The 23,789-nt window shown below is 50.9% G+C and overlaps 1 protein-coding gene across 1 annotated transcript in view; it reads right to left on the bottom strand.

Moving 5' to 3' along the window:
- The window catches only part of ABCC8 (ATP binding cassette subfamily C member 8), a 166,353-nt gene that overhangs the window by 37,764 nt on the left and 104,800 nt on the right, over positions 1-23,789 (bottom strand). Inside the window, exons 20-27 of the mRNA XM_066583718.1 lie at positions 15,672-15,756; positions 15,349-15,429; positions 10,538-10,675; positions 9,849-9,974; positions 9,319-9,415; positions 7,819-8,057; positions 7,539-7,705; positions 7,400-7,469 (exon numbers count right to left, since the gene is read on the bottom strand). Of these exons, the coding sequence (XP_066439815.1) occupies positions 7,400-7,469; positions 7,539-7,705; positions 7,819-8,057; positions 9,319-9,415; positions 9,849-9,974; positions 10,538-10,675; positions 15,349-15,429; positions 15,672-15,756 (1,003 nt within the window). The remainder of the gene's footprint in view (positions 1-7,399; positions 7,470-7,538; positions 7,706-7,818; positions 8,058-9,318; positions 9,416-9,848; positions 9,975-10,537; positions 10,676-15,348; positions 15,430-15,671; positions 15,757-23,789) is intronic.

Raw genomic sequence — 23,789 nt, forward strand, 5'->3', positions numbered from 1 at the left:
CCAGTGGTAATCTGACACATGTGATTACAATGGTGATCTGACACATGTGATCCCGGTTGGGACCTAACACATGTGATCCCGGTGGTGATCTGACACATGTGATCCCGGTGGTGATCTGACACATGTGATCCCAGTGGTGATCTGACACGTCATCCTAGTTGTGATCTGACACATGTGATCCCGGTGGTGTCAGGTGATCTGACACATGTGATCCCAGTTGTGATCTGACACATGTGATCCCGGTGGTGATCTGACACATGTGATTCCAGTGGTGATCTGACACATGTGATCCCGGTTGGGACCTAACACATGTGATCCCGGTGGTGATCTGACACATGTGATCCCGGTGGTAATCTGACACATGTGATTCCGGTGGTAATCTGACACATGTTATTCCGGTGGTGATCTGACACATGTGATCTCGGTGGTGATCTGACACATGTGATCCCAGTTGTGATCTGATACATGTGATCTCGGTGATGATCTAACATGTAATTCCAGTGAGGATCTGATACATGTGATCTGACACATGTGATCCCGGTGGTGATCTGACACATGTGATCCCAGTGGTGATCTGACACGTCATCCTAGTTGTGATCTGACACATGTGATCCCGGTGGTGTCAGGTGATCTGACACATGTGATCCCAGTTGTGATCTGACACATGTGATCTCGGTGATGATCTAACATGTAATTCCAGTGAGGATCTGATACATGTGATGTGACACATGTGATCCCGGTTGTGATCTGACACGTATGATCCCGGTGGTGATCTGACACGTGTGATTCTGGTGGTGATCTGACACATGTGATCCCGGTGGTGATCTGACACATGTGATCCCGGTGGTGATCTGACACATGTGATCCCGGTGGTGATCTGACACATGTGATCCCAGTGGTGATCTGACACATGTGATCCCAGTGGTGATCTGACACGTGATCCTGGTGGTTTTCTAAAACATGTGATTCCGGTGGTGATCTGACACATGTGATCTCGGTGGTTGATCTGACACGTGATCATGGTGGTGATCTGACACATGTGATCCCTGTGGTGATCTGACACATGTGATCCCTGTGGTGATCTGACACGTGATCCCGGTGGTGATCTGACACGTGATCCCGGTGGTGATCTGACATGTGTCAGATTTCCACAAAGATGACGTGTGATCCTGTTGGTTATCTGACACATGTGATCCCGGTGGTGATCTGACACATGTGATCTCGGTGGTGATCTGACACATGTGATCTCAGTGGTGATCTGACACATGTGATCCCGATGGTGATCTGACACATGTGATTCCGGTGGTGATCTGACACGTGATCATGGTGGTGATCTGACACATGTGATCCCTGTGGTGATCTGACACATGTGATCCCTGTGGTGATCTGACACATGTGATCCCTGTGGTGATCTGACACATGTGATCCCGGTGGTGATCTGACACATGTGATCCCGGTGGTGATCTGACTCATGTGATCCCGGTGGTAATCTGACACATGTGATCGCAGTGGTGATCTGACACATGTGATCCCAGTGGTAATCTGACACATGTGATTACAATGGTGATCTGACACATGTGATCCCGGTTGGGACCTAACACATGTGATCCCGGTGGTGATCTGACACATGTGATCCCGGTGGTGATCTGACACATGTGATCCCAGTGGTGATCTGACACGTCATCCTAGTTGTGATCTGACACATGTGATCCCGGTGGTGTCAGGTGATCTGACACATGTGATCCCAGTTGTGATCTGACACATGTGATCCCGGTGGTGATCTGACACATGTGATTCCAGTGGTGATCTGACACATGTGATCCCGGTTGGGACCTAACACATGTGATCCCGGTGGTGATCTGACACATGTGATCCCGGTGGTGATCTGACACATGTGATCCCAGTGGTGATCTGACACGTCATCCTAGTTGTGATCTGACACATGTGATCCTGGTGGGGATCTGACACATGTGATCCTGGTGGGGATCTGACACATGTGATCCCGCTGGTGATCTGACACATGTGATCCCGCTGGTGATCTGACACATGTGATCCCGCTGGTGATCTGACACATGTGATCCCGGTGGTGATCTGACACATGTGATCCCGCTGGTGATCTGACACATGTGATCCCGGTGGTGATCTGACACATGTGATCGCAGTGGTGAACTGACACATGTGATCCCAGTGGTAATCTGACACATGTGATTACAATGGTGATCTGACACATGTGATCCCGGTTGGGACCTAACACATGTGATCCCGGTGGTGATCTGACACATGTGATCCCGGTGGTAATCTGACACATGTGATTCCGGTGGTAATCTGACACATGTTATTCCGGTGGTGATCTGACACATGTGATCTCGGTGGTGATCTGACACATGTGATCCCAGTTGTGATCTGATACATGTGATCTCGGTGATGATCTAACATGTAATTCCAGTGAGGATCTGATACATGTGATCTGACACATGTGATCCCGGTGGTGATCTGACACATGTGATCCCAGTGGTGATCTGACACGTCATCCTAGTTGTGATCTGACACATGTGATCCCGGTGGTGTCAGGTGATCTGACACATGTGATCCCAGTTGTGATCTGACACATGTGATCCCGGTGGTGATCTGACACATGTGATCCCGGTGGTGATCTGACACATGTGATCCCGGTGGTGATCTGACACATGTGATCCCGGTGGTGATCTGACACATGTGATCCCAGTGGTGATCTGACACGTCATCCTAGTTGTGATCTGACACATGTGATCCTGGTGGGGATCTGACACATGTGATCCTGGTGGGGATCTGACACATGTGATCCCGCTGGTGATCTGACACATGTGATCCCGCTGGTGATCTGACACATGTGATCCCGGTGGTGATCTGACACATGTGATCCCGCTGGTGATCTGACACATGTGATCCCGGTGGTGATCTGACACATGTGATCGCAGTGGTGAACTGACACATGTGATCCCAGTGGTAATCTGACACATGTGATTACAATGGTGATCTGACACATGTGATCCCGGTTGGGACCTAACACATGTGATCCCGGTGGTGATCTGACACATGTGATCCCGGTGGTAATCTGACACATGTGATTCCGGTGGTAAATTGACACATGTTATTCCGGTGGTGATCTGACACATGTGATCTCGGTGGTGATCTGACACATGTGATCCCAGTTGTGATCTGATACATGTGATCTCGGTGATGATCTAACATGTAATTCCAGTGAGGATCTGATACATGTGATCTGACACATGTGATCCCGGTGGTGATCTGACACATGTGATCCCAGTGGTGATCTGACACGTCATCCTAGTTGTGATCTGACACATGTGATCCCGGTGGTGTCAGGTGATCTGACACATGTGATCCCAGTTGTGATCTGACACATGTGATCCCGGTGGTGATCTGACACATGTGATCCCGGTGGTGATCTGACACATGTGATCCCGGTGGTGATCTGACACATGTGATCCCGGTGGTGATCTGACACATGTGATCCCGGTGGTAATCTGACACATGTGATCGCAGTGGTGATCTGACACATGTGATCCCAGTGGTAATCTGACACATGTGATTACAATGGTGATCTGACACATGTGATCCCGGTTGGGACCTAACACATGTGATCCCGGTGGTGATCTGACACATGTGATCCCGGTGGTGATCTGACACATGTGATCCCAGTGGTGATCTGACACGTCATCCTAGTTGTGATCTGACACATGTGATCCCGGTGGTGTCAGGTGATCTGACACATGTGATCCCAGTTGTGATCTGACACATGTGATCCCGGTGGTGATCTGACACATGTGATCCCGGTGGTGATCTGACACATGTGATCCCGGTGGTGATCTGACACATGTGATCCCGGTGGTGATCTGACACATGTGATCCCGGTGGTAATCTGACACATGTGATCGCAGTGGTGATCTGACACATGTGATCCCAGTGGTAATCTGACACATGTGATTACAATGGTGATCTGACACATGTGATCCCGGTTGGGACCTAACACATGTGATCCCGGTGGTGATCTGACACATGTGATCCCGGTGGTGATCTGACACATGTGATCCCAGTGGTGATCTGACACGTCATCCTAGTTGTGATCTGACACATGTGATCCCGGTGGTGTCAGGTGATCTGACACATGTGATCCCAGTTGTGATCTGACACATGTGATCCCGGTGGTGATCTGACACATGTGATTCCAGTGGTGATCTGACACATGTGATCCCGGTTGGGACCTAACACATGTGATCCCGGTGGTGATCTGACACATGTGATCCCAGTGGTAATCTGACACATGTGATTCCGGTGGTAATCTGACACATGTTATTCCGGTGGTGATCTGACACATGTGATCTCGGTGGTGATCTGACACATGTGATCCCAGTTGTGATCTGATACATGTGATCTCGGTGATGATCTAACATGTAATTCCAGTGAGGATCTGATACATGTGATCTGACACATGTGATCCCGGTGGTGATCTGACACATGTGATCCCAGTGGTGATCTGACACGTCATCCTAGTTGTGATCTGACACATGTGATCCCGGTGGTGTCAGGTGATCTGACACGTGATCCCAGTTGTGATCTGACACATGTGATCTCGGTGATGATTTAACATGTAATTCCAGTGAGGATCTGATACATGTGATGTGACACATGTGATCCCGGTTGTGATCTGACACGTATGATCCCGGTGGTGATCTGACACGTGTGATCCCGGTGGTGATCTGACACATGTGATCCCGGTGGTGATCTGACACATGTGATCCCGGTGGTGATCTGACACATGTGATCCCAGTGGTGATCTGACACATTTGATCCCAGTGGTGATCTGACACGTGATCCCGGTGGTGATCTAAAACATGTGATTCCGGTGGTGATCTGACACATGTGATCTCGGTGGTTGATCTGACACGTGATCATGGTGGTGATCTGACACATGTGATCCCTGTGGTGATCTGACACATGTGATCCCTGTGGTGATCTGACACGTGATCCCGGTGGTGATCTGACACGTGATCCCGGTGGTGATCTGACATGTGTCAGATTTCCACAAAGATGACGTGTGATCCTGTTGGTTATCTGACACATGTGATCCCGGTGGTGATCTGACACATGTGATCTCGGTGGTGATCTGACACATGTGATCTCAGTGGTGATCTGACACATGTGATCCCGATGGTGATCTGACACATGTGATTCCGGTGGTGATCTGACACGTGATCATGGTGGTGATCTGACACATGTGATCCCTGTGGTGATCTGACACATGTGATCCCTGTGATGATCTGACACGTGATCCCGGTGGTGATCTGACACATGTGATCCCGGTGGTGATCTGACTCATGTGATCCCGGTGGTAATCTGACACGTTTGATCCTGGTGGGGATCTGACACATGTGATCCTGGTGGGGATCTGACACATGTGATCCTGGTGGGGATCTGACACATGTGATCCCGGTGGTGATCTGACACATGTGATCCCGGTGGTGATCTGACACATGTGATCCCGGTGGTGATCTGACACATGTGATCCCGGTGGTGATCTGACACATGTGATCCCGGTGGTGATCTGACACATGTGATCCCGGTGGTGATCTGACACATGTGATCCCAGTGGTGATCTGACACGTCATCCTAGTTGTGATCTGACACATGTGATCCCGGTGGTGTCAGGTGATCTGACACATGTGATCCCAGTTGTGATCTGACACATGTGATCCCGGTGGTGATCTGACACATGTGATTCCAGTGGTGATCTGACACATGTGATTCAGGTGGAGATCTGACACATGTGATCCCAGTGGTAATCTGACACATGTGATCTCTGTGGTAATCTGGCACATGTGATCCCTGTGGGGATCTGACACATGAGATTCTGGTTGTGATCTGACGCATGTGATCCGGATGGTGATCTGAGACATGTGATCCTGGTGGTGATCTGACGCATGTGATCCGGATGGTGATCTGAGACATGTGATCCTGGTGGTGATCTGACACATGTGATTCCGGAGGTGATCTGACACATGTGATCCCGGTGGTGATCTGACACATGTGATCCCGGTGGTGATCTGACACATGTGATCCCGGTGGTGATCTGACACATGTGATCCCGGTGGTGATCTGACACATGTGATCCCAGGTGGTGATCTGACACATGTGATCCCGGTGGTGATCTGACTCATGTGATCCCGGTGGTGATCTGACTCATGTGATCCCGGTGGTGATCTGACACATGTGATCCCGGTGGGGATCTGACACATGTGATCCCGGTGGGGATCTGACACATGTGATCCCGGTGGGGATCTGACACATGTGATCCCGGTGGGGATCTGACACATGTGATCCCGGTGGGGATCTGACACATGTGATCCTGGTGGGGATCTGACACATGTGATCCTGGTGGGGATCTGACACATGTGATCCTGGTGGGGATCTGACACATGTGATCCTGGTGGGGATCTGACACATGTGATCCCGGTGGTGATCTGACACATGTGATCCCGGTGGTGATCTGACACATGTGATCCCGGTGGTGATCTGACTCATGTGATCCCGGTGGTAATCTGACACATGTGATCCTGGTGGGGATCTGACACATGTGATCCTGGTGGGGATCAGACACATGTGATCCTGGTGGGGATCTGACACATGTGATCCCTGTGGTGATCTGACACATGTGATCCCTGTGGTGATCTGACACATGTGATCCCTGTGGTGATCTGACACATGTGATCCCTGTGGTGATCTGACACATGTGATCCCGGTGGTGATCTGACACATGTGATCCCGGTGGTGATCTGACACATGTGATCCCGGTGGGGATCTGACAAATATGATCCCGGTGGTTACCCGCCTTCTCCTTGTACCATTTTCTCTACTATCAGAAAGGGCAAGATGAGACGGACACATAGAGACACTTTCCTCTGGTTGGGTTATTTTCACCATGAGTCCGTGGGGGACAGGAAAATAAGCGCCAGAGGCGGAGCTTAGGGCGTTCAGAAAGGATCAGAGCAGACACTGGAGCTGTCACTGCAGATGGATGAACCCTCATGTATGAGATGACCGCTGAGGTCTGGACCTCCCACCCCCTTGCGAGCTTTGGGCCTTCCGGCAGTGCGCTCTCCATGTGTGCAGCCTCCATGTTAGGGGTACACCGCCATCATGCGAGAGACATGACGCCTGTCTGTGTGCTGTCCGATCTACACGGAGTGCACAGGAATAATGCAGACCAATTGGACCCTGTGAATAATGGTGTCTGCGCATGGCCTCATGGACTACGGAGGGCCGGCTGCTGTCCACGTTACTACACAGCCAGGGCATACAGCGGAGGCTGGACACTAAACCTCCCACGCCACCATCCTACCTGGTCTATCGTGTTGAAGTCTGCAGAGAAGCGGTTGAGGATGCTGCCCAGAGGGGTCGTCTCAAAAAACCTGCAGATATAAGAGGAGGCAAATCATCCAGTGAAATGCTCCACCCCCGAGGAGCAGTGCTTCCTCTACCTCATGGGTGCCAAGATGATGGCGTTTAGAAGACTGTTATGCAGCTTCCTGGCGACTCGCAGGCCGGTCCATTCCACGGCGATGGAGGTCGCAAGGCACATGATGATGGCCAGGCAGGACAGAACGCTGAAGACCATGGAGTACGGAGAGTGGTCAAATCCGCAGCTCTGAGAGGATGGGAGGACCAGAAGATCAACATATGTACAACATGCCCACCTCGCAGTGGTCTCCACACGTACACATGGCCATTAGTGGGTCCCTGCGCCATTCTGAGACTTACCTGCTCTCTGCAGCCCAAGGACGAAGTGTTGAATATTACGTCTGACGTCCACTTTGCCAACCAGAAGTCAATGGCCACCATGAGCGAGTGCTTGAGGAGCTGTGAGAAGACGAGGAGCGGGAGGAGCAGGATCCCGGCGGAACTCAAGTATTTGCCACATGCCCTCCACGGCATCTTCGCCCGTTGGTGCAGGACGGAGGACAAGTTGTCATCATCGTCATCGCTCTCTGAAATCTCTTCTGTAGAGTCGACCAACAATAGGTGATACCAAAAAAAAGTGAGACAAGGTAATGCAGTGCCAATGTGGAGGATCAGAGAGTCTACATGAGGGACCAGAGTGCCCATGCCACAGGTTAAAGCGCCCATGCTAGGGGTCAGAACACCCATGCCACGAGTTAAAGTGCTCATGCCGGGGGTGAGAACATCCATGCCAGGGGTCAGAGCGCACATGCCAGGGGTCAGTGTCCACGCCAGAACTGGAGTGCACATGCCGGGGGTCAGAGCGCCAATGTCAGAGGTCAGTATCCACGCCAGCAGTTAGTGTCCATGCAAGGAACTGGAGCACTCATACCAGGGGTCGAAGTGCTCATGCCAGGCGTCAATGTCCATGCCTTGAACCAGAGCACTCATGCCAGGGGTTAGTGTCCATGCTGGGGACAAGAGCGCCCATGCCAGGGTTCACAGTGTCTATGCCAGCGGTCAGAGCACCCATTACAGGGGTCAGAGTATACATGCCAGGAACCAGAGCGCCACACTATGGGTCAGAGCGCTCATGCCAGGAGTCAATGTCCATGCCAGACACCAGAGCGCCCATACCAGGAGTCAGAGCACTTATGCCAGGGGTCAAAGCACTCATGCCAGGGGACAGTGTCCACGCCAGGGGTAAGAGTGCTAATGCCAGGGGTTACTTTACATGCCAGGGACCAGAGCACCCACACCAGGGGGCAGAGCCCCCATGCCAGGGGTCAGAGTGCTCATGCCAGTGGTCAGAGTGCACATGCCAAGGGTCAGTGTCCACGCGAGAACTGGAGTGCACATGCCGACGGTCAGAGCGTTCATGCCGATGGTCAGAGCGCCCATGCTGGGGGTCAGAGCGCCCACGCCAGGGTCAGAGCGCTCATGCCAGGGGTCAGTGTCCATGCTAGAACTGGAGTGCACATGCCAGGGGTCAGAGCGCCCATGCCTGGGGTCAGAGTGTCCATGCTAGGGGTCAGAGCGCCCATGCCTGGGGTCAGAGTGTCCATGCTAGGGGTCAGAGCGCCCATGCCTGGGGTCAGACTGCCCATGCCTGGGGTCAGAGCGCCCATGCTAGGGGTCAGAGCGCCCATGCTAGGGGTCAGAGCGCCCATGCCTTAGCTCAGAGCGCCCATGCTTGGGGTCAGAGTGTCCATGCTAGGGGTCAGAGCGCCCATGTCGGGGGTCAGTGTCCATGCCAGGTGAGGACTACTTGCCCTTGTCCTAATGACTTCACTACTACCCCCACAGGATCCTCTCACTCACCTTCATCTTCCTCATCGTCCCCCATCAGCGTCTCCCGCGAGTACGAGGGTCTCTTAATGTTCTTTCTCTCCACCGGAGTCTTCCTCTCGATTATTTCCTGCACAAGACATTCAGAATTACAGTCGGCGGTGAGAGGTGACAGCAGGGGGAGCCTGGTGTGGGTATAAGGGGGGCAGTCCAGGAGGGCCGGCCTGCTGCACTCTACATGAAGATCTCTGAATTTCCAATAGACTTTCTCTTTGAAGAATATTTGGCTCTGCTTGCTGTCAGTGAAGAGACAACCTCTAGAATCAGGAAATCCCCAGAAGTCAGGTGACAGGAGGAGCAGAGGAGGAACTGTTAGAGTTTGGGGACAGCAGAATAATGAGGGCAGTAATGGCAGCCATATTGTCCGTCGCCCAACTTTCCCAGAATCTCAATGAGATGAAGGATCGGCGGGGGTCCTCAGGGATCACCAGGCCCCCTAGTCTGCATCACCTGCCCTCCAGTCACTTCTGTGGGACTGGTGGTCTCTGGGGGTCCGCTATCACCTTCTCCAGCTCCTGGTCCTGGCGGTTCATCAGCGTCTTCCACTGCTCGTACAGCTCCGGCTCCGAGGTCTGGATGTCCTTCAGCGTTCCCTCTCGCTGGATTGTCCCGTCCTTCATGGCAATGATCTGCAAGACGCAGAAAGTACGATGAACCATCCAGATCCAACTACACATGGCTCCTCCCCCTCGTTGAGGCTCCTCCCCTCAGTTTATATACTGCCGTTTCCCGCTGACCCTTCACGAAGAACGACCAGAGATAAATCGTCAGATTGTTGCTGATTGGATCATTCTTGTTGTAAACAGGCAGTATCATCCATGAAGACGGCCTGTTTACTGTGAATAGAGGCGGAGCCATCTTCAAGCAGCTCCGCCTCCAATCACCGACTCCTGAAGAAGTACAGGAACGACTATTGCTGTCCCTTTAGTACATGACAGTCGGCCTTTACTTGTAGGACCATTTGACCTAAATAGGCCTGCAGTGTAAAGCATGGGGACGGGCATGGCAGCAGTTTTGGATAAGGTGGAGTTCACTGATCCTACCCATATGAGAAGGGGCGAGTGCTGCAGTATAAAGCGCTGCGGAATAAGTTGGCGCTATACAAATAAAGATTATTATTATTATTATTATGAGGGAGGCCTGAGAATGCTTCCTGGGGATTATCCTACAATGGCTCAGTGGCGCCCCTTACCCAGTCAGCGTGAGGCAGGTACTGCAGCTTGTGTGTGACCAGCACCGTGGTGGTCTTGTTGTCTCGCAGCATCTTTAGGATCCCATCCTGCATGAGGTGGTCGCTGAGGTGAATGTCCAAAGCGGAAAACGGGTCGTCCTGCAGGAGAAGAAGAAACGCTCGTCCAACTATGTCTGCCAAGCAATGCAACAAACCCTCAGCTGTCTCTGGTTGTAATCAATCAATGTTCCCATCCACTGACAGCAAGCAGAGATCCTGAAAACAGATTTATCAATATTGTCTGCACATTCCTGGAGGAGACGGCATTTATCGCTGTAAGGGTTACTCAAAGGAAGAACACCAGATGGAAGCTGCGGGCCCAAGAGCTGACAGTCCATGATGGAGGGGATAAAGCACTCTGTGCCGTAACATCCCGTGTCCAGTCCATGTGGGACTACGAGGCGTCCACTACTATAGAGTGTCGGCTGTAGTACCCAGAGTTGTGGGCTGTTAGTACCCCAGAATTGTGGGCTGTTAGTACCCCAGAATTGTGGGCTGTTAGTACCCCAGAATTGTGGGCTGTTAGTACCCCAGAGTTGTGGGCTGTTAGTACCCCAGAGTTGTGGGCTGTTGGTACCCCAGAGTTGTGGGCTGTAGTATCCCAGAGTTGTGGGCTGTTAGTACCCCAGAGTTGTGGGCTGTTAGTACCCCGAGTTGTGGGCTGTAGTACCCCAGAGTTGTGGGCTGTTTGTACCCCAGAGTTGTGGGCTGTAGTACCCCAGAGTTGTGGGTTGTTAATACCCCAGAGTTGTGGGTTGTTAGTACCCCAGAGTTGTGGGCTGTTAGTACCCCAGAGTTGTGGGCTGTTAGTACCCCAGAGTTGTGGGCTGTTAGTACCCCAGAGTTGTGGGCTGTTAGTACCCCAGAGTTGTAGGCTGTTAGTACCCAGAGTTGTGGGCTGTTAGTACCCCAGAGTTGTGGGGGATGTTAGTACCCCAGAGTTGTGGGCTGTTAGTACTCCAGAGTTGTGGGTTGTTAGTACCCCAGAGTTGTGGGTTGTTGGTACCCCAGAGTTGTGGGCTGTTAGTACCCCAGAGTTGTGGGCTGTTAGTACCCCAGAGTTGTGGGCTGTTAGTACTCCAGAGTTGTGGGTTGTTGGTACCCCAGAGTTGTTGGTTGTTGGTACCCCAGAGTTGTGGGTTGTTGGTACCCCAGAGTTGTGGGCTGTTAGTACCCCAGAGTTGTGGGCTTTTAGTACCCCAGAGTTGTGGGCTTTTAGTACCCCAGAGTTGTGGGCTTTTAGTACCCCAGAGTTGTGGGTTGTTGGTACCCCGAGTTGTGGGTTGTTGGTACCCCAGAGTTGTGGGCTGTTAGTACCCCAGAGTTGTGGGCTGTTAGTACCCCAGAGTTGTGGGCTGTTAGTACCCCAGAGTTGTGGGCTGTTGGTACCCCAGAGTTGTGGGTTGTTGGTACCCCAGAGTTGTGGGTTGTTGGTACCCCAGAGTTGTGGGCTGTTAGTACCCCAGAGTTGTGGGCTTTTAGTACCCCAGAGTTGTGGGTTGTTGGTACCCCGAGTTGTGGGTTGTTGGTACCCCAGAGTTGTGGGCTGTTGGTACCCCAGAGTTGTGGGGGCTGTTAGTACCCCAGAGTTGTGGGGGCTGTTAGTACCCCAGAGTTGTGGGGGCTGTTAGTACCCCAGAGTTGTGGGGGCTGTTAGTACCCCAGAGTTGTGGGGGCTGTTAGTACCCCTGAGTTGTAGGCTGTTAGTACCCCAGAGTTGTGGGGGCTGTTAGTACCCCAGAGTTGTGGGCTGTTAGTACCCCAGAGTTGTGGGCTGTTGGTACCCCAGAGTTGTGGGCTGTTGGTACCCCAGAGTTGTGGGTTGTTGGTACCCCAGAGTTGTGGACTGTTAGTACCCCAGAGTTGTGGACTGTTAGTACCCCAGAGTTGTGGGCTTTTAGTACCCCAGAGTTGTGGGTTGTTGGTACCCCAGAGTTGGGGGCTGTTAGTACCCAGAGTTGGGGGCTGTTAGCACCCCAGAGTTGTCGGCTGTTAGTACCCCAGAGTTGGGGGCTGTTAGTACCCCAGAGTTGTAGGCTGTTAGTACCCCAGAGTTGTGGGCTGTTAGTACCCAGAGTTGTGGGCTGTTAGTACCCCAGAGTTGTGGGCTGTTAGTACCCCAGAGTTGTGGGCTGTTAGTGCCCCAGAGTTGTGGGCTGTTAGTACCCCAGAGTTGTCGGCTGTTAGTTAACCCCTTACTTCACTACAGGTACTATGTCCTGGATGGTGTGTATATAGCACGGAGATTACTAAACTCCAGGATAATAACTGTCCGGGTCACACGTATATTCCAGTCCAGGAAGTACCTGAACCTGGAACACAGCTGAAACATAACTGGAAAAGGAGCAGGAAAAGCTCAGTAAGAGAGAGATTGTGGCAGAGTGTGTTCAGCCAGACCAGAGAGAGGACAGACGTGTGCAGAGTCCAGGGAAAGCCGGGTGAAGAGAACCTGGAGAGCTGATGGAAGCAAAACCCTGAGGAAGGGGTTGGGGAGAATCCCTGCATCAGATTACAAGGACTGTTATTTTGGGTGCCTTATGGACATTATATGGCTGGAGAAAGCCGGTGTTTGTTTATGGCTGAGAGTTTGGCAATAAACCCCCCTGCTTTACCATCACCGGCCTCTGCTGCCGCTGGACTGCCTACAGCAGAAACTTACCTGTTGTGGATCCTACTCACATACCCCAGAGTTGTGGGGGCTGTTAGTACCCCAGAGTTGTGGGGGCTGTTAGTACCCCAGAGTTGAGCTGTTCAGCACTTTCTGTGCTGACTATGGTCCTGAAATTGGGTGCTAATGTGAAGTCTGATAACTGTCAAGAGTTATGATGTGACTGTTCATATCCCTCCACTGTAATGTGTGTTCTGGTAACATTCTGCAGCCTCGGGTGTGAACAGGTGACCTAACAACAGTCAGTGGCGTGGTTAGCCAGGCTTAGCAAGCAGTAGACGGCATGCGATTGGTCGACTAGATCCCCATTACAGGTTGAACTAGTGTGGTGATATAAAGGAGAGGAGTTAAGCCAGTCTTCCAAGTACAGAGTTTGGCTTCAGCTTGGGAGAGGTCGGGGAAGAACAAGGAGAAAGACAGTGCGGTGGGAAGGAGAACATCAAGGTGTGAGCAACCAAGGACAAGTTGTTCTGGAGAGTTAGCGATGGAGAGAGCCACAGCAAGAAGCTAGTACAGACAAGCAAGCTAGAAAACAGTCAGCTCTTTGTAATCCCAGCCAGAAAGTAAAGCTGGAGAGTAAAGTCAAACAATCACTGAAAACGGCCATATACTCACTGATACAGCAGGGCAGCACTTCAGCATGTAGGCAGCCAAATGAGGCAGCCAGTTACACCTGTGGAGGACACCGATGAGATGGCCACTCACACAACCTTCTAATATAGAGTGGGATGGCCGCTTAGTGTATGGAGTAACTAATAGGTTGCTAGCCTGCATGGTGCACCACATGTATCAGAAGGTCTGACACTTTGTATCTACTCTGTGAAGGAGGATACACCAAGCAGCCACCCCCCTCTATATTAAGAAGCTGTGTAAGTTGCTGTCTCATCGGTGTCCTCCACAGGTGTAAATGGCTCCCTCATTTGGTAGTTTGGCAGCCTGCATGTTGACGTGGTGCAGATATCTGCCCTCCTGTATCAGTAAGTATCTGGCCATTTTCAGTATTGTTTGTTTTTATATGTGATACATTTATATTAGTGCAGGGACTCACAAAACGCAAGGAGCCTTGACGATTGGCTTGTAAGCTCAAGTATTTTGGCCAAAATCCATCTAATACCTTGCATTTATTATGTAATATTGACATGCAGTGCGGCTTCTATACATTGGGGGAGCCCAGAGTGACAGTAACAATGTCACTGGTGCAGGGCAATCCACCAAACTGATATGGCGTCACTAATAGGTTGCTAGCCTGCATGGTGCATTACATGTATCAGAAGGTCAGACACCCACAGAGTCAGGCAGGGTAAGATGTTATTTTGTCGTGACGCCAGTCTGTATTCGCGTAGGGACCCATTCTGAGCAAAAATAAATACAAATAGTGGAGAAATAAATATAATGAGGGTAGTGGTCCTTGCACTGGTGTGTTAGTGCGGTACCTCAGTGCAGATGGTTTAGATGGTGGGAAGCAGGATTAGATGGCAAAACACATTAACACTTTATTAGCAGATATCTGCCCTCCTGCATCAGTAAGTATATGGCTGTTTTCAGTGACTGTTTTTAGGTTTCCCTTTCTGTGATACATTTATATGGAGTGTGAAGTCAGGAGGACAAGAAAGGGAGAAGTCCACCCTCAGCTCCCAAGTCTAATCAAAGTGTTTTTCTTATGTCAAATCGCCTTGATCTACCTCAAGTAACTGTAATACAAGTTGTGTAACTGCTGCCAAGTCCAGAACTCCCTCTCTCTCTGCTAATAAAGTGTTAACATGTTTTACCATCTAATCCTGCTTCCTGGAGTGACTTCCCACTATCTACACCATCTGCACTGAGGTATCGCACTAACGCTCCAGTGCAAGGACTACTACCCCCATTATTTTTATTTTTCCACTTTTTGTATTTATTATTTTTGTTCAGAATGGGTCCCTACCCGTATACAGACTAGCGTCATGTCAAAATAACATCTTCCCCTGCCTGACTTCTTACCTGAGCAGTGCGTGCGACGCCTCACCTGAGCAGTGCGTGCGACGCCTCACCTGAGCAGCGCGTGCAACGCCTCACCTGAGATGCCCTACTTTCGTATGGGGTAAATGTCATGTAATTCGGTGCTCACCAGGAATACGACGCTCGTCTGCTGGTACAGAGCTCTCGCCACACTGATGCGCTGCCGCTGACCCCCAGACAGATTAATCCCCTGAAATGCAAAACGAGGAACTGTCAGAAGAGATACAAGGACTTCTATTATTACTCAGTGATAATATCAGCTTCCCACAAACACCGCCAGCAGAACTACTAGCCCAGCAGTCCCCGATAGTCTTCTCCAATGGCACAGCAGCAGAGTAGTCACAGACCACAACTGCCGCTATATCCAGAAACTACCAACAATAAGGTGGCGCCAGCTCCCCGCTGCCCCTAGTGGCCACATACACGACTCACCCGCTCTCCGATCTGTGTCTGGTCTCCGTGCGGCAGGATGTCGATGTCTGGCTGCAGGGAGCAGGTGTCAATCACAGCTTTATACCTGCAGATACAGGTCACATGATCACACTGCAATCTACAGGAAGGGGTTAAAAGGATTTCCCAGGAATTCTAACTCCCCAAAAGTCACATTAAATTTGGGAAAATCCCCCTGAAAACGTTTTTATTGAATGTTTTGACTTTCTGTCTGGTAAGTATATTTGGCGCGGTACTCGTTCGCCTCCAGTGTATGTTAACCCCTCATCCTAGTGAAGCGTTCCCCTAGAGCCTCCCAGCTCCCCCCCCCCCCCCCCCCGCATCGCGCCCACATACAATATATAATGTATTCTATCGCTTTTATTAGTTTTTTGCGGGGGGAAACAGAAAAAATTTATTTCAGCGGGCTTTTGCGACTTATTGGTATGGCGCTCGGCGTGCGGCAGAACTATTATGTCCCCTGTATTCTACGACTCTGACAACAGCAAACGTAGGGAGGATTTATTATATTTTAAGACTTTTACAAAATCTAAACAGATTCTGGGATCGCGGCGGTTTCGTGTTTCGGCGGACGGCGCCCGATCCGGTCTTTAGTTTGCAGTTTACACATCATTTCAATTATTTTTATTTCTGTTTAGGGTAAGCAAGATGATCGGAAAACGGCTCTTTGGGCATTTTCTTTCCTTTATGGCATGTGCCGTCCTCAGGATGGGCTATAGTGCGGGTTGTTAGGATGGCCTATAGTGCGGGTTGTTACGATGGCCTATAGTGCGGGTTGTTACGATGGACTATAGTGCGGGTTGTTACGATGGACTATAGTGCGGGTTGTTAGGATGGCCTATAGTGCGGGTTGTTAGGATGGCCTATAGTGCGGGTTGTTAGGATGGGCTATAGTGCGGGTTGTTAGGATGGCCTATAGTGCGGGTTGTTAGGATGGCCTATAGTGCGGGTTGTTAGGATGGCCTATAGTGCGGGTTGTTAGGATGGGCTATAGTGCGGGTTGTTAGGATGGGCTATAGTGCGGGTTGTTAGGATGGGCTATAGTGCGGGTTGTTAGGATGGACTATAGTGCGGGTTGTTAGGATGGACTATAGTGCGGGTTGTTACGATGGACTATAGTGCGGGTTGTTACGATGGACTATAGTGCGGGTTGTGAGGATGGCCTATAGTGCGGGTTGTGAGGATGGCCTATAGTGCGGGTTGTGAGGATGGCCTATAGTGCGGGTTGTGAGGATGGCCTATAGTGCGGGTTGTGAGGATGGCCTATAGTGCGGGTTGTGAGGATGGCCTATAGTGCGGGTTGTGAGGATGGCCTATAGTGCGGGTTGTGAGGATGGCCTATAGTGCGGGTTGTGAGGATGGCCTATAGTGCGGGTTGTTAGGATGGGCTATAGTGCCGGTTGTTAGGATGGGCTATAGTGCGGGTTGTTAGGATGGGCTATAGTGCGGGTTGTTAGGATGGACTATAGTGCGGGTTGTTAGGATGGACTATAGTGCGGGTTGTTAGGATGGGCTATAGTGCGGGTTGTTACGATGGCCTATAGTGCGGGTTGTGAGGATGGCCTATAGTGCGGGTTGTGAGGATGGCCTATAGTGCGGGTTGTTAGGATGGGCTATAGTGCCGGTTGTTAGGATGGCCTATAGTGCGGGTTGTTAGGATGGCCTATAGTGCGGGTTGTTAGGATGGCCTATAGTGCGGGTTGTTAGGATGGGCTATAGTGCGGGTTGTTAGGATGGGCTATAGTGCGGGTTGTTACGATGGACTATAGTGCGGGTTGTTACGATGGACTATAGTGCGGGTTGTTACGATGGACTATAGTGCGGGTTGTGAGGATGGCCTATAGTGCGGGTTGTGAGGATGGCCTATAGTGCGGGTTGTTAGGATGGGCTATAGTGCGGGTTGTTAGGATGGGCTATAGTGCGGGTTGTTAGGATGGGCTATAGTGCGGGTTGTTAGGATGGGCTATAGTGCGGGTTGTTAGGATGGACTATAGTGCGGGTTGTTAGGATGGACTATAGTGCGGGTTGTTAGGATGGACTATAGTGCGGGTTGTTAGGATGGGCTATAGTGCGGGTTGTTAGGATGGGCTATAGTGCGGGTTGTTAGGATGGGCTATAGTGCGGGTTGTTAGGATGGGCTATAGTGCGGGTTGTTAGGATGGGTTATAGTGCGGGTTGTTAGGATGGCCTATAGTGCGGGTTGTTAGGATGGGCTATAGTGCGGGTTGTTAGGATGGGCTATAGTGCGGGTTGTTAGGATGGGCTATAGTGCGGGTTGTTAGGATGGACTATAGTGCGGGTTGTTAGGATGGACTATAGTGCGGGTTGTTAGGATGGACTATAGTGCGGGTTGTTAGGATGGCCTATAGTGCGGGTTGTTAGGATGGACTATAGTGCGGGTTGTTAGGATGGGTTATAGTGCGGGTTGTTAGGATGGGCTATAGTGCGGGTTGTTAGGATGGGTTACAATGCGGGTTGTTAGGATGGGCTATAGTGCGGGTTGTTAGGATGGGCTATAGTGCGGGTTGTTAGGATGGGCTATAGTGCGGGTTGTTAGGATGGGCTATAGTGCGGGTTGTTAGGATGGGCTATAGTGCGGGTTGTTAGGATGGGCTATAGTGCGGGTTGTTAGGATGGGTTATAGTGCGGGTTGTTAGGATGGGCTATAGTGCGGGTTGTTAGGATGGGCTATAGTGCGGGTTGTTAGGATGGGCTATAGTGCGGGTTGTTAGGATGGGCTATAGTGCGGGTTGTTAGGATGGGCTATAGTGCGGGTTGTCAGGATGGGTTATAGTGCGGGTTGTTAGGATGGGCTATAGTGCGGGTTGTTAGGATGGACTATAGTGCGGGTTGTTAGGATGGACTATAGTGCGGGTTGTTAGGATGGACTATAGTGCGGGTTGTTAGGATGGATTACAATGCGGGTTGTTAGGATGGGCTATAGTGCGGGTTGTTAGGATGGGCTATAGTGCGGGTTGTTAGGATGGGCTATAGTGCGGGTTGTTAGGATGGGCTATAGTGCGGGTTGTTAGGATGGGCTATAGTGCGGGTTGTTAGGATGGGCTATAGTGCCGGTTGTTAGGATGGGCTATAGTGCCGGTTGTTAGGATGGCCTATAGTGCGGGTTGTTAGGATGGACTATAGTGCCGGTTGTTAGGATGGGTTATAGTGCCGGTTGTTAGGATGGGTTATAGTGCGGGTTGTTAGGATGGGCTATAGTGCGGGTTGTTAGGATGGGCTATAGTGCGGGTTGTTAGGATGGGCTATAGTGCGGGTTGTTAGGATGGGCTATAGTGCGGGTTGTTAGGATGGACTATAGTGCGGGTTGTTAGGATGGACAATAGTGCGGGTTGTTAGGATGGGTTATAGTGCGGGTTGTTAGGATGGACTATAGTGCGGGTTGTTAGGATGGACTATAGTGCGGGTTGTTAGGATGGACTATAGTGCGGGTTGTTAGGATGGACTATAGTGCGGGTTGTTAGGATGGACTATAGTGCGGGTTGTTAGGATGGATTACAATGCGGGTTGTTAGGATGGGCTATAGTGCGGGTTGTTAGGATGGGCTATAGTGCGGGTTGTTAGGATGGGCTATAGTGCGGGTTGTTAGGATGGGCTATAGTGCGGGTTGTTAGGATGGGCTATAGTGCGGGTTGTTAGGATGGGTTACAGTGCGGGTTGTTAGGATGGGCTATAGTGCGGGTTGTTAGGATGGACTATAGTGCGGGTTGTTAGGATGGACTATAGTGCGGGTTGTTAGGATGGGCTATAGTGCGGGTTGTTAGGATGGGCTATAGTGCGGGTTGTTAGGATGGGTTACAATGCGGGTTGTTAAGATGGGCTATAGTGCGGGTTGTTAGGATGGACTATAGTGCGGGTTGTTAGGATGCGGCTATAGTGCGAGTTTTTAGGATGGACTATAGTGCGGGTTGTTACGATGGGCTATAGTGCGGGTTGTTAGGATGGGTTATAGTGCGGGTTGTTAGGATGGACTATAGTGCCGGTTGTTACGATGCGGCTATAGTGCGGGTTGTTAGGATGGGTTATAGTGCGGGTTGTTAGGATGGACTATAGTGCGGTGTGTTAGGGTGGACTATAGTGCGGGTTGTTACGATGGACTATAGTGCGGGTTGTTAGGATGGGCTATAGTGCTGGTTGTTAGGATGGGTTATAGTGCGGGTTGTTAGGATGGACTATAGTGCGGGTTGTTAGGATAGACTATAGTGCGGGTTGTTAGGATGCGGCTATAGTGCGGGTTGTTAGGATAGACTATAGTGCGGGTTGTTAGGATGGCCTATAGTGCGGGTTGTTAGGATGGACTATAGTGCGGGTTGTTAGGATGGGCTATAGTGCGGGTTGTTAGGATGGGCTATAGTGCGGGTTGTTAGGATGGACAATAGTGCGGGTTGTTAGGATGGGCTATAGTGCGGGTTGTTAGGATGGGCTATAGTGCGGGTTGTTAGGATGGGCTATAGTGCGGGTTGTTAGGATGGACTATAGTGCGGGTTGTTACGATGGACTATAGTGCGGGTTGTTAGGATGGGTTATAGTGCGGGTTGTTAGGATGGCCTATAGTGCGGGTTGTTAGGATGGGCTATAGTGCGGGTTGTTAGGATGGGCTATAGTGCGGGTTGTTAGGATGGGCTATAGTGCGGGTTGTTAGGATGGGCTATAGTGCGGGTTGTTAGGATGGGCTATAGTGCCGGTTGTTAGGATGGGCTATAGTGCCGGTTGTTAGGATGGCCTATAGTGCGGGTTGTTAGGATGGACTATAGTGCCGGTTGTTAGGATGGGTTATAGTGCCGGTTGTTAGGATGGGTTATAGTGCGGGTTGTTAGGATGGGCTATAGTGCGGGTTGTTAGGATGGGCTATAGTGCGGGTTGTTAGGATGGGCTATAGTGCGGGTTGTTAGGATGGGCTATAGTGCGGGTTGTTAGGATGGACAATAGTGCGGGTTGTTAGGATGGGTTATAGTGCGGGTTGTTAGGATGGACTATAGTGCGGGTTGTTAGGATGGACTATAGTGCGGGTTGTTAGGATGGACTATAGTGCGGGTTGTTAGGATGGACTATAGTGCGGGTTGTTAGGATGGACTATAGTGCGGGTTGTTAGGATGGATTACAATGCGGGTTGTTAGGATGGGCTATAGTGCGGGTTGTTAGGATGGGCTATAGTGCGGGTTGTTAGGATGGGCTATAGTGCGGGTTGTTAGGATGGGCTATAGTGCGGGTTGTTAGGATGGGCTATAGTGCGGGTTGTTAGGATGGGTTACAGTGCGGGTTGTTAGGATGGGCTATAGTGCGGGTTGTTAGGATGGACTATAGTGCGGGTTGTTAGGATGGACTATAGTGCGGGTTGTTAGGATGGGCTATAGTGCGGGTTGTTAGGATGGGCTATAGTGCGGGTTGTTAGGATGGGTTACAATGCGGGTTGTTAAGATGGGCTATAGTGCGGGTTGTTAGGATGGACTATAGTGCGGGTTGTTAGGATGCGGCTATAGTGCGAGTTTTTAGGATGGACTATAGTGCGGGTTGTTACGATGGGCTATAGTGCGGGTTGTTAGGATGGGTTATAGTGCGGGTTGTTAGGATGGACTATAGTGCCGGTTGTTACGATGCGGCTATAGTGCGGGTTGTTAGGATGGGTTATAGTGCGGGTTGTTAGGATGGACTATAGTGCGGTGTGTTAGGGTGGACTATAGTGCGGGTTGTTACGATGGACTATAGTGCGGGTTGTTAGGATGGGCTATAGTGCTGGTTGTTAGGATGGGTTATAGTGCGGGTTGTTAGGATGGACTATAGTGCGGGTTGTTAGGATAGACTATAGTGCGGGTTGTTAGGATGCGGCTATAGTGCGGGTTGTTAGGATAGACTATAGTGCGGGTTGTTAGGATGGCCTATAGTGCGGGTTGTTAGGATGGACTATAGTGCGGGTTGTTAGGATGGGCTATAGTGCGGGTTGTTAGGATGGGCTATAGTGCGGGTTGTTAGGATGGACAATAGTGCGGGTTGTTAGGATGGGCTATAGTGCGGGTTGTTAGGATGGGCTATAGTGCGGGTTGTTAGGATGGGCTATAGTGCGGGTTGTTAGGATGGACTATAGTGCGGGTTGTTACGATGGACTATAGTGCGGGTTGTTAGGATGGGTTATAGTGCGGGTTGTTAGGATGGCCTATAGTGCGGGTTGTTAGGATGGGCTATAGTGCGGGTTGTTAGGATGGGCTATAGTGCGGGTTGTTAGGATGGGTTACAGTGCGGGTTGTTAGGATGGGCTATAGTGCGGGTTGTTAGGATGGGTTACAATGCGGGTTGTTAGGATGGGCTATAGTGCGGGTTGTTAGGATGGGCTATAGTGCGGGTTGTTAGGATGGGCTATAGTGCGGGTTGTTAGGATGGATTACAATGCGGGTTGTTAGGATGGGCTATAGTGCGGGTTGTTAGGATGGGCTATAGTGCGGGTTGTTAGGATGGGTTACAATGCGGGTTGTTAGGATGGGTTACAGTGCGGGTTGTTAGGATGGGCTATAGTGCGGGTTGTTAGGATGGACTATAGTGCGGGTTGTTAGGATGGGCTATAGTGCGGGTTGTTAGGATGGGCTATAGTGCGGGTTGTTAGGATGGGTTATAGTGCGGGTTGTTAGGATGGCCTATAGTGCGGGTTGTTAGGATGGGCTATAGTGCGGGTTGTTAGGATGGGCTATAGTGCGGGTTGTTAGGATGGGTTACAATGTGGGTTGTTAGGATGGGTTATAGTGCGGGTTGTTAGGATGGCCTATAGTGCGGGTTGTTAGGATGGGTTACAATGCAGGTTGTTAGGATGGGTTACAGTGCGGGTTGTTAGGATGGGTTACAGTGCAGGTTGTTAGGATGGGCTATAGTGCGGGTTGTTAGGATGGGCTATAGTGCGGGTTGTTAGGATGGGCTATAGTGCGGGTTGTTAGGATGGGCTATAGTGCGGGTTGTTAGGATGGGTTATAGTGCGGGTTGTTAGGATGGGCTATAGTGCGGGTTGTTAGGATGGGCTATAGTGCGGGTTGTTAGGATGGGCTATAGTGCGGGTTGTTAGGATGGGCTATAGTGCCGGTTGTTAGGATGGGTTATAGTGCGGGTTGTTAGGATGGGTTATAGTGCGGGTTGTTAGGATGGGCTATAGTGCGGGTTGTTAGGATGGACTATAGTGCGGGTTGTTAGGATGGACTATAGTGCGGGTTGTTAGGATGGGTTATAGTGCGGGTTGTTAGGATGGGCTATAGTGCGGGTTGTTAGGATGGGTTATAGTGCGGGTTGTTAGGATGGACTATAGTGCGGGTTGTTAGGATGGGCTATAGTGCGGGTTGTTAGGATGGACTATAGTGCGGGTTGTTAGGATGGATTACAATGCGGGTTGTTAGGATGGGCTATAGTGCGGGTTGTTAGGATGGGCTATAGTGCGGGTTGTTAGGATGGGCTATAGTGCGGGTTGTTAGGATGGGCTATAGTGCGGGTTGTTAGGATGGGTTACAATGCGGGTTGTTAGGATGGGCTATAGTGCGGGTTGTTAGGATGGGCTATAGTGCGGGTTGTTAGGATGGGCTATAGTGCGGGTTGTTAGGATGGGCTATAGTGCCGGTTGTTAGGATGGGTTATAGTGCGGGTTGTTAGGATGGGTTATAGTGCGGGTTGTTAGGATGGGCTATAGTGCGGGTTGTTAGGATGGACTATAGTGCGGGTTGTTAGGATGGACTATAGTGCGGGTTGTTAGGATGGACTATAGTGCGGGTTGTTAGGATGGGTTATAGTGCGGGTTGTTAGGATGGGCTATAGTGCGGGTTGTTAGGATGGGCTATAGTGCGGGTTGTTAGGATGGGCTATAGTGCGGGTTGTTAGGATGGGTTACAATGCGGGTTGTTAGGATGGGTTACAATGCGGGTTGTTAGGATGGGTTACAATGCGGGTTGTTAGGATGGGCTATAGTGTGGGTTGTTAGGATGGGCTATAGTGCGGGTTGTTAGGATGGGCTATAGTGCGGGTTGTTAGGATGGGCTATAGTGCGGGTTGTTAGGATGGGCTATAGTGCGGGTTGTTAGGATGGGCTATAGTGCCGGTTGTTAGGATGGGTTATAG

The sequence above is a fragment of the Eleutherodactylus coqui genome, chromosome 11, assembly GCF_035609145.1.
Source record: "Eleutherodactylus coqui strain aEleCoq1 chromosome 11, aEleCoq1.hap1, whole genome shotgun sequence".
Classification (NCBI taxonomy): Eukaryota; Metazoa; Chordata; class Amphibia; order Anura; family Eleutherodactylidae; genus Eleutherodactylus; species Eleutherodactylus coqui.